The following is a 17,871-nucleotide window of genomic DNA, read 5'->3' on the forward strand; positions in this document are numbered from 1 at the left end:
GATCTGCTTCACATGGGTACCCCCCCTTTTTGCTGGTGTTTCACTGTTTTTTGAACTTACTCTGGCTGTGGCCCTGCTAATCAGGACCCCAGCCTAGCTGATTCCTCTCTAAAATGGTTTCCATGTACATTAGGTACATACCTAATTGGATTCTGGAGTGCCTTATAAGCCCCTAGTATATGGTATACTATGTACCTAGGGCATAGGTACCTCAGAGGCCTACCAGGGGCTGAAGCATGTATTATGCCACCCCTGGGAAGCACTCCAAAATGGCACCACAGGTCTGCTACTGAAGCCTGGGTAAGGGTGTGCTTGCACCCCTTACAGTGGTATAGGCTACCTATATCACTACTATTGCACACACATATAAAACCTATAAGTCACTCCTATGGCAGGCCTTAATAATCCTGAAGGCAGAGTGCTTGGTTTTTATGTGAGAGGGTGCCCCTGCATGAGCAGAGCCCCTCTGCAGCGTTCGGAGTACCTCCTCTGCTGCTGTTTGTGGTGCAGCCTGACCATATACTCTTAAGTGCATTATAACCTCGCGGTACATGCTAACTTTGGGATGGCTGCATGGAAACATGTCATGTTTGGTGTCAAACACTTTGGAATACTAGCCCCTCGCCAGTTCTGGCAGCTGGGGTAGCATTCCACCCTTCTAGAGGGAAAGACATGTTCACACGGGTCTAACCCGGTAGGACTTTCTACAGCCCTGGCATCACAAAATGGATGCCTCTGCCACAGACATGGGTCTGGCCTCCTGCTGCTGACCGAAACTCCGGCAGGAGAGGCCTGGACAATAGGTTTCCTTTCCCAGGGAGGTGTAACCACCTCCCCAGACAGGCAGATGTGTATTGGGGCTGGGCGGGAGCACTCTCTGTTGCTTTGAAGTCCTGCACTGGGGGCAAACTTGGTGTCCCTGTGCATAGTCCAGTTCAAACCGGTTGCAGGGGCTACCTGCCTCTGCTCTGGCGTGATACTGGACAAAGGAAATGGGTGTAACCACCCCTCTTTCCAAACCCTCTCATAGGTGGGTCCCTAGAGTATGTCCAACCCCCAAACTTAGTATAAGTATGGGAACCCAGTCCTTGAGACTTTGGATTACCCTGGACGAAACTCTGCAACATATATCCTGGACCTTCAATGTTCTACTTTGCTTAGAAGACGGAAGAAATCTCCCTTGGGGTCAAGGAGTGACTCCTCTGCTTGGCAGGCACCAAAGAAGCAGCTGACCAGTCTGCATCGCTGAAGCTCCTACCAGATGCTGAAGTCTTTGCATCCCGAGAGGTGGATTTCCAGACTTCCCAGAGGCTACCCTGAGTCCACAGCAAAGCTGAGGCCCGTGGCCTACGTGGGTAACGTAGAACCGTGACCCCTGGACACCGTGAACTTTTGCAGCAACACCATCTTCCTGGTCTTCCTTGAAGTTGTGCTTTGTCCTCTGAGTAGCCCCAACCTTGAGCACCTCATGCACCGAAGATTGCTGGCCTCCACTCCACGAGGGACTCGTGGGCCAGTTTCAAGTGCGACCGCTTGAGGCTCCATCGTGATCGCTAGCCCATTGGCTAGTAGGTCCCCACGAAGGCAACTCCTCTTCTGATTGGGCTTTCCTGGTTGCTCCAGATATGCCCCGACTTACCCTCTCTGGGTGAGTCCCCAAGACCTTGCTGGTCTGCACCGCAGTCCTTTCTCTGATTTCAAGTGACTTGCCGTTACCAAGGCTTGTTGTGTCCAATCTGGTCACCGATACAGCAGCACTTGACAGACTTTGTGGGACAGCTCGAATCCAGCTCCTGGTTGTCATCGGCGCCTCTTGGACCTCGTGGCTGAAGAGTCAAGACACCCATCAACTCACCTGAAGCACCCGACATCTGTGGGCATTGGTCCATCCTGCCCTTGGTCACTGGAAAGTGACCCAGAATCTGTCCCCTCTGCTTTCAGGTTCCTTCCATCCTAGATCCAGGCTTGGATCGCTTCGGACACTTCTCCTCTTCACGGCAGCAGCACTTCTTCGCCAGCTCCCACTGAAATCGACGACGCGACCCGACACCAAAAGACACCTTGCACCCGGCTTCCCTGGGTGAGGTAACACGAGTACTCCGGTGCTCCCGTGAGTGCTAGCCCTAGAACTTCCTAAGTCCAAAAGGGTTTGATCCTGACTCGATTCTAAGCGTCCCTAATCTTTAAATTTCCAACCTCGACATTGCCCATAGAAGCTAACGGGAACCCGCGGTTGTGTCTACACACTGCACATGGCTCCCGTGGATCCCCTGTGTTACTTTCTTGGGTGGTTCCTTGGGGTCCCAGCGATTCTACAGGCTCTAGGCCTTGTGTCTAGTTCAGTCGTGGTTCTTATACCACTTTATTGGTGTATGGTTTGGTACGCCCCTAGGGCCCAAACGTGTATTTGTGCTATTACTGTTGATTGCTAACTTGTAAATTAAGTACTTCGAACTCCAGTCTCATAAAGAGACTAGAGGGGTGTGTTTTATCTTAAATACATATATTTTAAATATATACCTGGTGTGGGTGTCCTTTCATTTGGTCATTCAAGAGATTATAGACTGGTAAAACAAGCTGCTTTACATTCCTTCAAGACTTAGCCTGAAGGCTGCTCTCCATAGCTACCACTGGGATAGCTTTAAATAAAGGTTGTCTTTGACCTATTCACCATAAGGGGTTGTTTGGACTGATACAGGGTGCCCACTAGAACTAGTGGACAGCATATATTAGGCCAACTTCTCACATTGGGTAACAATAAACATCTGTCATTTAGCGCCAAGATATCCTTGGGTGAACGTGCGCTTTACAAATACACTTGTTATGCTATTTGTCATAGTGCTCTCTTTGGCACAGCCCTGAATTTAGTAAGAATCTCTTCTAGTGGTATTATCCTCTTTGCACACTTCGCTTGTCTGCTGTCATTCGTCTTTAGATATATTGTTTTCACTCACCATGTAAAGGCGGGCGCTCGTTCTCTGTTCTAGCTGCAGAACTTGACATTTGCTTCCTTTAGCCCTCCCCTCTACTAGAACCACTGAGGAATCTGGTAAAGACTTGGAGTCTGAGTTAGAGTTTGGCAGATGGCTTACTCCATCCCAAACATGACATATAGCCACCTTATTGCAAGTGCCTTATCTCCTATGGAACTTGTAATAGGGCAGATGAGGTATCTGTGACGTAATAAGGCAGAGGAGGTATCTGTGACGTTTGTGACGTAGTACCTGGCTTCCAACCTCTAAAGCAAGCCCTTGGTTATTCACCCAAAAGGTGGGTCTCTGTGTTTCCTAAGCACTGCCATTGGCTAGTGCCCGGACACCATCACTGGTAAATGTACGTTCGATAAACCTTGAAAATAAATCAAATAAATATGAGTGCCATGGCCCCAGATGTCAGCCATTCTCATCAACTCTAGAATTTTCTTGTACTTTTGCGTTCTTGCCATAATCAAGCATCAATACGACTTTATGGAGCACCAGACTCCACTAATCCCAACGCCTTCTGTCGTGGATTCTCCAGTCTCTTATTATGAGTTAATGGGCTCCTGTGTTACTTGGTAAGAATGTTACTACTTCAATGAGTGTTCCAACTTTAGTAGTGCTTGCTCAAATGTGCCATGCATGCATTCACACCTCTGTTTCATCGGTGAACTGTACCTCTACTTCTTCATAGTGGGCAGTAAATCCTGGGGTAAGCCTCACTTGCATTTCCTGCATTGATTCTTCAGATGTAGATATGTTTCTAGGGTTGGTCTAACTCATTCCAATGCATCAAAAGCATCATGTTTGCTTGCCCACTGGAATGCTTTTAAGAGCAAAATAAGTAGAATAACTACCTCGCACTCAGTCTGGGCTAGCAAGAACACTGCAGCATCTCTGCAGTGCATGGGGTTAAGAGGTCAGATATCCCTGGTGCTTTACCGCCTGTCCAAACTCTAGGAGACTTTAAATATCTTATGTTTCCATCACCACTGATCTACATGGCAGTCTTGGTTTGCTTTCAATGGTTTGCATTCAGGTTTAAAAAGGTTGGTGGCATATGTACAAACCTTTATCGCCACCGGAGCGTCACTTTTTTTGACGCTCCAGTGGTGTTGCTACATTCCCCATATTTACAACGTGGCGCTAAGCCACTTAACGTGGCGCTAAGCCACTTAACGTGGCTTAACGCCACCTTGTAAATATGCCCCTTTCTGCCACAGTCCTCTGTGGCAAAGGGTGTGCAATGGGTGTTGCAGTGGGCGTTCCACCACAACACCCATTGCTTTTTGAGGCTGCCCCAGATTTACAAGGCTGGGACAGCTCCAAAAACTAATGCTAGGGAATACCTGGTCTTAGAATGGCGATACAAAGAGAAATTAATAATTTCTCCTCGCCTTTTTGCTCTTTCAATGACTGCAGCACACATAGAAAGAGCAAATCACAATTTTTGAATTTTTATGTGCAGGAAGGTCTCCCTTCCTGCACATAATCAATCATCCCTGCAGCGCAGGCACCCTTACAACATGGCGCAAGGGTGCCTGCGCTGGCGCTAGGCAGCCTTTTTAGTGCCAACGCTAGGGGAAACGCAGGGGTGTGCTATATTTTTGTAAATACGGCTGCATTTTGTAAATGAGATAGAGGACGGCTTTGCCAAATGTGGCGTAGCACCGCGCTCCATCATTTCCTTGTAAATATTCATTTACTTCTTTCCTTGTAATTGAAACATCTGCTTGATTTGAGCTCACGTTAAAAATGAATTGATTCATAGCTGTCTCTGTATGAGATGTGGTCTCAGCTTCCATCAGACTGAGTGTTTGGATTTAAAGGCCTTGCAAACTGTCAGGGGCCACAGGCACAAGGAAGCTGGTTGATCCCCTTGAAGCTCCAGGCAGCTTCTCACAGTGACCTGGATTCTAGCTCTGAGGTCCCGCTCCGTGGTGCTGAGGTCCAGGCCCGCTCATAGATGATGTCTCCCTGACACTAGATGGACCAACCCACTTTTAACAAGTGAACTCGCAGCGTACAGCCAATTTAAATGACCAATAGAGAATTACCTGACAATCATCACAGACTCTTCTTGGACCCATGTGACGCGCCCATTCGGTATCTTATTGATGACTAGGCGGTGAGCTGCCACTTCACTCCGTTAAAGTACCTTCTTCTTCTTCAAAATGTAGTCCTTGGTGTCCAATGATCCTCCAGCTGGACAGGACCCATCAGGAAGAGCAACTCCACAGAAGTGGATTTTTGACATTGAGTTAAGGGCTGACATGTTCACCATTTGTAGTGCTCAGACAGGAAGGACAGCGTCAAGATTGGTGTCTTAGTTTCACTCATGAGTACTGATCTCTCCATGGTAGTACCTTTACTCATAGCACAGTCTAACACACGTGTGCAGTCCACATATGTACATGCCATGACCATTTTGTATAATTGAGCAAACAAATTATTTTTAAAGTTACTCTCGGCTCGCAAACCAACATTTGTTTCACCAACAACCTCTCTCCCCTAAATAGATGCGCGTCCCAAGCTCAGCCCAGCCTCCCTTTTTACCTGTTCCCTCAGGCAGAGCACCCAGACCAAACCTTTGAACATGGACACATGTCAAACTGTTTGATACTCCAGAGCCTCCTTCCTTCAGAATGTGCAAGGACGCTGGCTGTCTGCTGTTCGACTCCAACTTTCATCTGTGTGATTTCAATGTACGAGTGCTGTAAGTGAGAACTTTGAAAAGCACGCCTATCCTGAATTAGTAGATTGAATGATATTGAGATTTTACTGTGGACTTATCGTTGTTAATCCTTTCCTGACCTTAGAGCACTATTACGGATGGACACAGGGCCCTAACACTTCAGAGTTCCCACCTCTGTTCCAGCTATAACACCACATACTTGTAGGTCATCCTTCGTCGACTTTAGCCACACCAGTTAGAAGCAATGAGTCTTTACTATTTCACAGGCTCGTGGGGATATCTGAAGGCACCATCTGACTTCTAACGTTTGGATCAAGAGCTGACGAAAAATGAATGTCAATCTCTAGAGGTGCTATTTTTATTTTTCCAGAATGACATACAAACTAAACTAGGTTACGTTGTCAAGATATATCCTCCTAATTCCATCTTCTTGTTTTTCTCCCCATAATCCCTTCTTTCTCCCACAATTGTTTTGTTGATATAGTAATTTAAAGCACCTATAATTCAGGCATGCTTATCTTATGTCCTGAAGATGATCCACACATTTGTCTCTTGGATCAAAATGCCGTCGACACCCTAAAAACGCCTCATACATACACTGTGATGTTACTATTTGCCATGTAGAGGTGTTCCTTGCGATTTGTTTACTTATAATTGTGAATTTCTTCTCTTGAGAACAAACCGAGAGAGTTCCATTAGCCTTGCTTAAATGTTTCCCAGACTATATGCTTTGTATGTTTCTACGTTTCTGTAATGGGATGCAGGCTTGTGTCCCACTCTCAGTATATTGTCTTGTATATATCTCCAAGAATTGCTGATAAATTCAACATTGAACCTCTGTCCGGTTGGACACGTTTAACCAATACAGCACTGACTGGTCTGTATTTATCAGTTTTGCTCACCCTTTCCTAGGGACCATTGTTGCTTAGAATAACACATAAAGACCTGGCAGCAGTGGCAGTGCTCTCTCTCATCCAGATGTCTCTGGTCTGCTAGAATTCACCCATAAAGACCTGGCAGCCATGGGCAGTGTCCTCTCCCTTCTACAGATGTCTCTGGTCTGCTAGATTTCACCCAAAGAGAGCTGGCAGCAGTGGGCAGTGCCCTCTCTCATCCAGATGTCTCTGGTCTGCTAGATCTCACCCAAAGAGAGCTGACAGCAGTGGGCAGTGCCCTCTCTCATCCAGATGTCTCTGGTCTGCTAGATTTCACCCACAGAGAGCTGACAGCCGTGGGCAGAGCCCTCTCTCATCCATATGTCTCTGGTCTGCTAGATTTCACCCACAGAGAGCTCACAGCCGTGGGCAGTGCCCTCTCTCACCCAGATGTCTCTGGTCTGCTAGATTTCACCCACAGAGAGCTGACAGCAGTGGGCAGTGCCCTCTCTCACCCAGATGTCTCTGGTCTGCTTGATTTCACCCTAAAAGAGCTGACAGCCGTGGGCAGTGCCCTCTCTCACCCAGATGTCTCTGGTCTGCTAGATTTCACCCAAAGAGAGCTGACAGCTGTGGATAGTGCCCTCTCTCATCCAGATGTCTCTGGTCTGCTAAATTTCACCCACAGAGAGCTCACAGCCGTGCAGTCCAAATATCTCTCATTGAAGCCATGGCACAAATAGACCTTTTCAGGAATCCTGCCCCTGGATGCATCTTTTCCAGCCGCAGTGATCTGCTAGATTTCTCCCAACTAGAGCTGACAGCAGTGGGCAGTCCCCTCTCTCACCCAGATGTCTCTGCTCTGCTAGATTTCACCCACGGAGAGCTGGCAGCAGTGGGCAGTGCCCTCTCTCATCCAGATGTCTCTGGTCTACTAGATTTCACCCAAAGAGAGCTGGCAGCAGTGGGCAGTGCCCTCTCTCATCCAGATGTCTCTGGACTACTAGATTTCACCCAAAGAGAGCTGGCAGCAGTGGGCAGTGCCCTCTCTCATCCAGATGTCTCTGGTCTGCTAAATTTCACCCACAGAGAGCTCACAGCCGTGCAGTCCAAATGTCTCTCATTGAAGCCATGGCACAAATAGACCTTTTCAGGAATCCCGCCCCTGGATGCATCTTTTCCAGCCGCAGTGATATTTTTTGCCCTTCGTGCTGTGGTTTCCCTGCAGGCCCTGGTTTGAGATGTGCACCTGGTACATTTTATCTCCTAAGATTATCAAATATCTCTCTTCTACTGATGGTGCCATCGGATAGTTTTGACAGTGTTTACACAAGTTTCACCTTTGACTTTTCTTGGACTGACTTATTGCTTTGATTTGAAAAAGGAGGCCATCAGGTGGCACTGTGCTCTTTCTTCACGGAATGCATATGTCTAAAACTGTTTTAGCGTCAGCAATTACTGGCTAAACATAAAAGTCCCAATGATAGGACACACAACACTGCAGAGCGACTGAGCCTTGAAAATGGCATGTATAAAAGGTGAAACACGTTTTGGCTGAGGCTGAATGGAGGTCCTGTAATTGCTGATGAAACAATTTTGCGAATAAATGCAATTATTTTATTTTTCTATTATTTGAATCGCTTTTGGACCAAACTTTAAGGGCAATTCCTGCGGCCTCCAAGCGCTATAATAGCGCAATAAGGAAAGTATGTGTGTTTGTTTCACCTAGAATATCGACGATACTCGAAACTCTGCTAAAGAAATTTGCAATTGTTAAATCGCTTAGTACAACAAAAAGGCATAATACTCAGAGGCTCGAGAATCGTCATACTCGAGAGCCTAAGGCAACGGGTCATTGAGTTGGCCCATGAAGGACACCGTGACATTGTAGCCACCAAAAGAGGATTGAGAGACAGTGTGGTTCCCTCAGCTAGTTCTAGCCTGTTTAACTAATCACCGACGTGTAACTGTCGGTTTTTTGAATATAGTTTTGTAATAACTTTTTTTACATACAAAACATTGTAATGAGAATGCCCTGTTAACAAATATTTTTCGGGTTTGGGGGCTTTTTGGTGACTAGAGCTGGTGTTATTACCAACACTGGTCTCCACTGAATGATCGTCATATAGTTCTGATACATTTAACAATGTTTTTTACTTCAATCACTCCGTCTTCCATCCCTATCCAAGATGGCGGCTCCACTCGCGTACCGGCACCGGAGCCTTTCTCGCTTTCTCTTACTTTCCTTTGCAGGCGCGCTTGTTGATAAAACAGCTCAGCAGCGGGGACACGCCAGAATGCGGTCCGTGAGGTTTGGCTCCAAATAGGTATTACCGAATGTGGGGTTCGACGTACAAGTAAGTGCTTCCAGAGGAGTTAGATCTCCACACCTGTACGTTACGAGGTGACACTTCTTTCATCTCTTTTTCACCCCGTAGGGCGAACCTTCATTACGGAGCACGCCATTACCCTAATGATCTCAATTACTACCCTCTCCTAGATGTACGAGATCGCCACATCCCCTCCGTTGACCATGAAGCACAGTGTTGCTTGTTACTAAGTATGTTATGTGTTTTCTTTGTTGTATGTTTGTGTGTATGTTAAGTCAGACGTGTTAGTGTTATGAATCTCATTACACTTTTTTCAGCACTTCGCCGGCATGGAGTGAATAATAATATCTCTTCTTCACATAGCGGCACATCAGAAAGAGAAGTGTGCGGACACTTAGGTGTAGTGTGCTCACGGTTAACATTGATTACAGTACTTATAATCAGATATTTTTCCTTATTAATTTTCGTTTTATATCCCACAGACTATTTGCTGACGTACATTACGTATGTATTTTAAAACGCATGCCTTACAATTACGGCATTACACTTTATTGCACCTGACTCAGGTTAACTAGGAGTGGCAAGTTTCTCGACACTGGGCTGGTCCCAGTGTAGTCCTGACGAAGAGCTGGGGAAGCTCGAAACTAGTTGACCAGATCATATGCTAGGCACACCTTTCCATTATAGTTAGGTTTCCTCGGCATATTACCCCGTTTTTAATCTTTTTCAGCTTAGAGCACTAATAAAGTCTATTCTTAGCCCACTAGCTGATTATTTTAATTATCCCACTCCACCACTTTTTCACTTACACTACACATAGTCCACAATTTTTAAGTGCTCCTACGTAACATCGCAAGTCGTAGCACGCCCCAGTCCGTAGAGGACTGGGAGGACCCCTATGATGAAGCATGTCACCGTGGGGAAACCCTGGTGAGTGAGGGGACTAAAGAAAGAGATAATTCTTCCCTTTCTTTCCATTCGGTGCTCTTCAGGATCAAATTGACTTCTGGAACACCTGTGTTTTTTCTGGTTAGGTTTTTGTCTACTTGACTTGTTCAGGTAGTTGTTTTTTGGAGATTGTATTTGTGGAGGGTAAACCTAACCTGTAACCTCTACTTCCCCCTTGTTTTTTGGCTAAACACCAAAAGAGTACACCCCTCTGGCCCCAAGCTAATGGGCACCCTCAAAAGTGTAACTCAACAAGCGTCCATGGAAGGAATCGACTTGAGCCAAGCTATGTGCCAGACCCTATGGGCATGTCGATCAACTTCTCACTCCCCAATGGGTGAGAGCCCAGCTACCTTGCTGTTTGGGAGTTCCATCAGAAAACAACTACCTCAATGGATATCAGCCCATCAGTGAATGCTGACAGGCTTTGTGACACCAATGATGTTAGGGTGTGCTTTTGGGAAGTATGACGTAATGTGCAGTGTGTGAATGAACGTTGGAGAATAAAGATGTACTCAACCGCAGCTCCCGTGTGTTGTAATCTTTCCATGGTTCAGGGCTGGGTAAGACACTACAGCAGCTAAGCCCTCTGGACCTTATCTGTCCGAGTTTAAGTCGCTCACCATGGAGGATCTGTGTCAGCTGACAAACTCTATCAAATCTATGTTGGATCATGCTTCCCCCCCCCCCCCCCCCCCCAGTGCATTGATAAAAAGGTTCCCGGATTACCTATCTGATCTGGGCAGACCTTTTGAAAGTATTGCTCTCCTCTGTGATGGTACCCAACTCCTGGAAACATGCACAGGTGATACCACTGCTGAAAAAGCCACTCCTAGATCCTGCAAAAGTAGAGAACTATCGTCCCATCTCTCTTCTCCTGCTTATATCCACAATTTTAGAAAGGCATATCAAAAGCCAGTTATGCAGCTGTTTGGAATCTAATATTTCACTGCATGCTTCACAATCGGGCTTCCACCCAGGTCATAGTCCTGAGTCGGTTCCTCCTAGGGGTCTCAGAAGAGTTAAGATGCACTCTGGAGAAAGGGGGCAGTGCGGCACTCATCATATTAGGTTTGAGTGCCGCTTTCGATTCTGTGTCCCATACTGTTCTGCTTACTAGACACCTGGAGTGTGTGATATGTGATAAGACCCTAGAATAATGTAGATCCTGTCTAGATCACCGCTCCTTCCAGGTTTCATGCAAACCTTTCTCATCAGCATCCAGGTTAGTTTACTTGGGTGTTCCACAAGGCTCATCCCTCAGGTCTATACGTTTCAACATATATTGGTGAGCACTGTGAATCGGATGTATGATGATACAACGCGTACCATCACAACGCGGTATGTTACATCGCGGTTTTGACAACGCAAGTCGTTACATCGACTTGCGTTGGAGGGCGCTGGATTTAGGAATACTGTGAATTACTATTCCAACTCCAGTCTACGTACAGTAGGGAAGGTGTTGGAATAGTAATTCACACTATTCCTTAGTCTAGAGCGCCCTCCAGTGCAAGTCGGTGTAACGACTTTCGTTGTAAAAACCACGATGTAACCATACCGCATTGTAATGGTTTCGTGATAAAGGATGTTTCCCCTGTGAATCACCTGGCCTTGCAATGATTCCATATGCTCATTCACCCAGTTTGCATTATCTCTACCTCCCCATCTAGGCAGCATCTCACCCAAATTGAAAGGGTTCCTGACGGCTGTGGCAGACTGGATGGGCCTTAATTGCCTGAAATTACATTACAATAAAACCGAAATCACGATGGTGGGGAATCAGCCCAATCTCTTGAGCCCCTCACTGTGGATGGATGCCTTAGGCCCGTCGCCAGTCCCTACATCTACCGTGAAGAACTTGGGCATGTGGATGGACAGTACTTTACCCTTTGACAACCATAGAACAGCTGTCTCTGCCCAGTGATTCAGCTTTCTGAGATGCTTAAAGAAGATACTCAGGCCTCTACTGACTAATGGAACAGCATACCGTAGCCCATGCCACCATAACGTCGCTAATAGACTATGGGAATGTTTTATGCCTCAGCATCAAGAAGGCCTCACTAAAGAGACTCCAAACTATTCAAAATGTTGCCCCACGCCTGTTCCGTCACATCCCTAAGTACCACTCGATTACACCGTATTTGCGAGAGCTACACGTCTACTGGTGGGCAAGTGTATACAATTCAAAGCTCTCGGCTTTGCCTACTGTGCCTTTGCGAATGTGGGGCCAGGCTACCTGAGGCATCTCATCCGGCTCTATATTCCATTTGGGACCAACCATTTTAAAGCTCTCACAAATTCTCAGAATCAAACGAGTCAAGCAGGGCCTTCAGTTATTTGGCACCCAAACTCTGGAACACTCTACCATTGCACCTGCTCCACAGCACAGATGAATAGCTTTTTAGGAAAGACCTCAAGACATTGCCCTCCTAAGTAGGCTGATAATGTGTGCGGACTTACTGTAGTCAAACTCTTTTAGCATGAGGAAGCAACATCTGGAGTAGCGATACGCTCTATAAATTCTGTTAACATAACATAATGTAACCTAACATAACATCACGTAATGTAACAATATCACATCACATAACATAACATTATTCTTAATGCAGTTATTACAAAATATACATTCAAAACTGAAGGCACAGAGTCAGAACTATACGGCGATGAGTTTCAAGTCATCTTGCTTTGATATAATGTTAGTCTTAGTTGCCAGTTTAGAGGCAGGTGTTTTTTGTTTGGCCCATTACAAAGCTCTTTGTTGTCCTAGATGAAGAGTCATCTTAACTCAATTTGTCCACTCTCCACCAGCTGTGTGTAGCATCTTTTATGAGGAGTGGTAATTATGTGCCCCAGTTTTGGTTACATCTTGGTATCAACTAGGTATTGTTTGAGCTAAAAGGGCCATGCTTTTCATATATTCATCTCACCATTAGTGCTCCTTAAAAGACAACAGCTTTACATTTTAAGGCTCAAGCTAATTTATGTTAGCCTGTGGCTGCATGCACACCAATCTGGGTGCCATTCCCTAGAGCTCTTATGCAAATTGCTCTTCTCTGAACAGAACAAGGGTGATTATAATCTTGAAAATATGTCCTTGTGAGCATGCCCATGTGACGAGTCCTCAAAGGGAGCTCTACTCCTGCATGCCACAAGGTTGTACTTCTCCCAAGCCCTGTTGACAATGTGACACCACCAAAACCAGGCTTTAAATTCCTTACACCACACATCAAAGCAAAATCCATTACAACCACTCAGACTTCCACGCCACCATGGCCAACTCCCACATCTACAAAATCAATCCCTTCAATGCTAAAGCCAATCTACTACCCCACTAAAACTAATCACCCAATACTAATCCCACCTGAGAAGGCCAGTCAATCATCCCTACCCTCAACACTTCCAAAGTCACCACAACCCCCACCATAAAGCTAATACCTAACTAAACACCATCAAAGTCTATCTTCCAACCCGAATATCATCCTGCCGAAGAAAGTACCTCATGTAACACAGTCCTACTCCAGTACAACCCAAGACAATCCCAAATTAGCAAGCATTCAATTCTTAACCATCTAATTTCATGCAATCAACCGATTCTTGATACCACTACACCACCAAATTGAATATTCATACTAACAAAATCAACCTGCACAACACATTTATAACACACTACTTAAGCCTGTCCCCACACCTCATATCGAAACCACCACACCATAAAACTACCCTCCACACGTAAACATCCTTCATACTGCCAAGTCTCCCATAAACTATTAAAGTCAACATGCCACACCAGCAATGTCAAGACACCAACCACAGTCCCAAAACTCTTATCTTCATCTCATTCTAGGCTCTTACAAGCGTTAAGTTAGTCTATGACAGATTGGATGATGGGCCACGTGTTTCTGTACACACCCCAGACTCCAGCCCAGCCAAATGACAAATACTGTCTAAAATGGACACGAAATAAGGCAGACCTGAAGATTTTGAGTTATTTACAGATATACAATCTTTTACTGGTTCACATAAATCTCAAAGACATTTTCACAATAATCGCTGCTCTTGAAGCCCTCTTGCGATGTCTGAACAGAGATAGGGCCCATGGATGGATAGGGCGAAAGGGCAGAACAGACAGAACCAGCAGCTACATTCCAGATGCTAGTTTATTGGAGACTTTGTTGGTCCTGAAATGACAACCTGGTGGACCACAATATATAGCCCCTTTCTTCAGTGACTGTAAAATGGCTCACAGAAGGGTACCCTTTGGTTGACGGATGTGCCAGGACAGACTGATGCTCAGTTTTTCCTTCCACCTCTGTTGCAGTCCCTTCTTGTTGCTGGTGACTTCAGCAGGCTCTGACAGGGCAGGGGATCACACTTGACATAAATCTTAAATTGTTTTAGATCATTAGGTTTCAAAGCTGTAGTCAAGAGATGATTTGATAAAGCACCACATTGCCGGTACATCAAGCTTACGGCACCCCTCAATGCCTTTTCTTTAACTACTAGGCACTTACACCCCATCTCACATTTGTCATGTCCACTTTGAGGATCTGGAGCCTTGGTCATTATGTATTAGTCAGCTCACAGGTGTGGATGACTGTGGGAAAGCATGCACAGGTGACGTCGTCTATCTTTTTGAAAAAATTATACCACCAATGACAGCAACCCAAAACATGGAGTGAGGTGGTGAGGGGTATTCCCTGGTTGGCGAATCGCTCACAGCTTTTGAGAAATGGGCACTCAACAAAGGCATGTGGCATTCTAAGAGAATTCTAAACATGGCGCTCTCTACATGGAGAGAATCAGCACATTTGTTTAGAACAAGGTGAATGGTAAGGTGGAGGAATGAGGCAGCTGCGACTTTACCCAAGAAGATGGGTCACAACACCAGTATCAGCCTCTCTGGTTAGGAGGCGAGTGGTAAATGAGAGAGGAACAAATCACCTCCCTCCAAACCTTGGGTTGAAGGTCTACGGTGGCATGGAATACTAACATGTCAGCACACGTCGAGCAATGTTGCATGATCTGTGGAATAAAGCCAAGATCTCACAGAAGATCAACAAGTTGGGCAATGTTGAAAGGGAGGGCACCTGGGTGGTAAGATTCTGAATTTCCCGGATGTCTGAGAAGGGCAGCCAACATGTCCACGGAACATTCTGAAAATGAGAACAATGTCGATGTATGATCGAAGCGAAACAGCAACAATTTTGGAGGTTCTTGACTGGAATCCAAGTCACCCTGAGGATAAGGCTTGAGCACCAACAAACAGATGTGCTGGTCCAAGTCATAACCCAAACACTTTGGTGTAAACGTACGACGGTTGTGGACGTCATCATTGCCCAAGCATGTTCTTGTATCCAGGTGGAGCCCTCACCTTGTCACTGAAGACCTGGGACATCCTAGGAGGTTGCGAGTGTGCAAGTCGTACAATACACAGGTAAGTGACACACGGAAGCTCAGCATTTTCTTTTCTGGCATTGATTAGAAGTTGTTTTACACAATGTATTATTCAACAATGAATTAATTAATATTAAAATTTATACAAACAGTGCCTACATCACCCATAGGGTTAATTAAGTTTCCCTGCCTGTCAGTCTTTAGAGTGATTTGTGTTAACAGCACAGGGCGATTTCAAGTTGGAAGGAAGAATGGGATAACAAGGAATGAATGTTCTGCCTCATGCAGTGAGGCTTATGCGAAGTAGGCATGACAGAAGACTGCAACAGTCAATAGGATTATGCCGTTTATGTTGACCACATTCCTCCAAAGCGGCACCTCTGACGTGTCCGTCAGCTTCTTCTCCATGGCCTCTTGTTCTTCTTTGCTCAATTTGGGGGCTTTTTTGTCGTCAAAGCCACAGAACCAGTTGTAGGACTTCCTCCAGCAGCTGAGCTTTTCTTCGACTGTGTTCATGAAGAAAGACACAAGAATGTTAGGCACCAAAAAGCAGTAGAGGGTTAGCATGCATATTCACCTAGGCAAGCATCGTGACCCATTCCAGTATGCATTAGCACACGTGTGCCCTAACCTGTTTTCTGCTTCAGTGATTGAGCACCATTGAGGAGAACGTTGCTTTGCTTACAGCATAAAAAGGAAAGCAGCATCCTACACAAGTCCCCAAAATGGCATGCAGCAAGAAATCACATCCTCTATTGCCCGTCCACATCTACATTTTAAAGTCCTGCTCTGTTAATGTCACACTCGGAGATGCAAGATACTTACGGGGAGCTTCCAGGCTTGGCTCCATGGCTGGACTACATGAGTTTGAGGGATTTAGCCATCTGATGATTTAGTGTTTGGCTGGTAAGGCTAGACTAATGGCTCATTCATAGTGCTCTCGGACTGTGGTTTTATTTTGGCAAGTGGGGTTGGATTAAAGACTTGTTCATTAGACTATATCCTTGATGTGACAGTGGTTTTCTAGCAAGGCTGGATCCATAGGGATAAATCTGAAGATGGAGTGGTTGATTGTTAAGGCTGGATTGATGGCTCATTCATAGGGCTCTATCTGATGTTGCAGTAGATGGCTAGTCAAGCTCAATTAATGGCTCAATCTGATGTTGCTGTAGATGGCTAGTACGGCTGGATTTAAGGCTCATTCGTAGGGCTCTATCTGATGTTGCAGTAGATGGCTAGTAAGGCTGGGTTCATGGCCCATTCACAGGGCTCTATCTGATGTTGCAGTAGATGGCTAGTAAGGCTGGGTTCATGGCCCATTCAAAGGGCTCTATCTGATGTTGCACTAATGGCTAGTAAGGCTCGATTCATGGTTCATTCATCGGGTTCTATTTGATGCTGCAGTAGATGACTAGTAAGGCTGGATTCAAGGCTCATTCATGGGGCTCTATCTGATGATGCAGTAGATGGCTAGTAAGGCTGGATTCATGGCTCATTCGTACGGCTCTATCTGATGCTGCAGTAAATGGCTAGTAAGGCTGGGTCCATTGCTCCTTTACAGGGCTCTATCTGATGTTGCACAATATGGTTCGTAAGGCTGGGTTCATTGCTCATTCGTAGAGCTCTATCTGATGTTGCAATAGATGGCTAGTCAGGCTCGATTCATGGCTCAATCTGATGTTGCTGTAGATGGCTAGTAAGGCTGGATTCATGGCTTATTCATAGAGCTCTATCTGATGTTGCAGTGGATGGCTAGTAAGGCTGGATTCATGGCTCATTCGTAGGGCTCTATCTGATGTTGCAGTATATGGCTAGTAAGGCTGGATTCATGGCTCATTCGTAGGGCTCTATCTGATGTTGCAGTATATGGCTAGTAAGGCTGGATTCATGGCTCATTCATAGGCCTCTCAGTCTGACTCAAATACTTTCCGGTAGGTTAAAGTGGGATGCTTCAGTGGTTTTCTAGTAAAAGTATATTCATCGTTCGGGTTAAGGAAAGAGTGCGGATGACTTCGTGCTAAGCCAGGTAGGGCTTCATGGCTGGTTCAATGGTGCCTAGATATGGTAAAGGTAGTTAATCTCAGTTGGAAGTTAGCAAGAATATTTTCGGTGTCAACGCTCAGTGCAAGACGTATTGGTGTCGCAGTAGCCGGTCGGTTGCACTGGTCTTATGGCTTCCTGGGAAGCTCGCTACCTCTAATGGCTCCATAAGAGGATAAAAGTTTTGTCATCGGTAAGCCAGCACTTTTTACTTGAGCACACATGCACCCAGAGGTTCCTCAATGCCAGCAAATGTTAAAATATTATGCTGTGGAACATCAAAATCACAGGAAGATTACAGAGAAACAATCTTAACAAATGAACTGGTTTCAGGACCCATTTACATGGGTTGGCCACTAGGTAGTTAAAAGTTCAATGACAAGTGTAAGAGGCGGATGTATTAATAGCATGCCAGTTGGATTGCAATTATGGCTCATTCACAGGGCTCTCTGGTTGGTTTAGCAGTTTACTGGTAAACTAAAGGGTGGGGGTCTCTGTGGGTGGCTCTAATGGTTGCCTATCCAGCGCGCTCTGTTACTGTCTCAGTGATAGTTGAGCTGGGCTTCATTAGTGGCTCATTGACAGGGCTTTGTGGCTGGTTCAGTGACCAA

The 17,871-nt window shown here is 45.8% G+C and overlaps 1 protein-coding gene across 1 annotated transcript in view; it reads right to left on the bottom strand.

The window, feature by feature from the left end:
* Positions 1–13,811: 13,811 nt before the first annotated feature.
* SLC5A1 (solute carrier family 5 member 1) overlaps positions 13,812–17,871 on the bottom strand; it is a 279,347-nt gene continuing 275,287 nt past the window's right edge. The window contains exon 15 of the mRNA XM_085634551.1: positions 13,812–15,726. Coding sequence (XP_085490677.1) covers positions 15,515–15,726 — 212 coding nt within the window. The 3' untranslated portion in view covers positions 13,812–15,514. The remainder of the gene's footprint in view (positions 15,727–17,871) is intronic.

This window comes from Triturus cristatus, chromosome 11 (genome assembly GCF_964204655.1).
Source record: "Triturus cristatus chromosome 11, aTriCri1.1, whole genome shotgun sequence".
Lineage (NCBI taxonomy): Eukaryota > Metazoa > Chordata > Amphibia > Caudata > Salamandridae > Triturus > Triturus cristatus.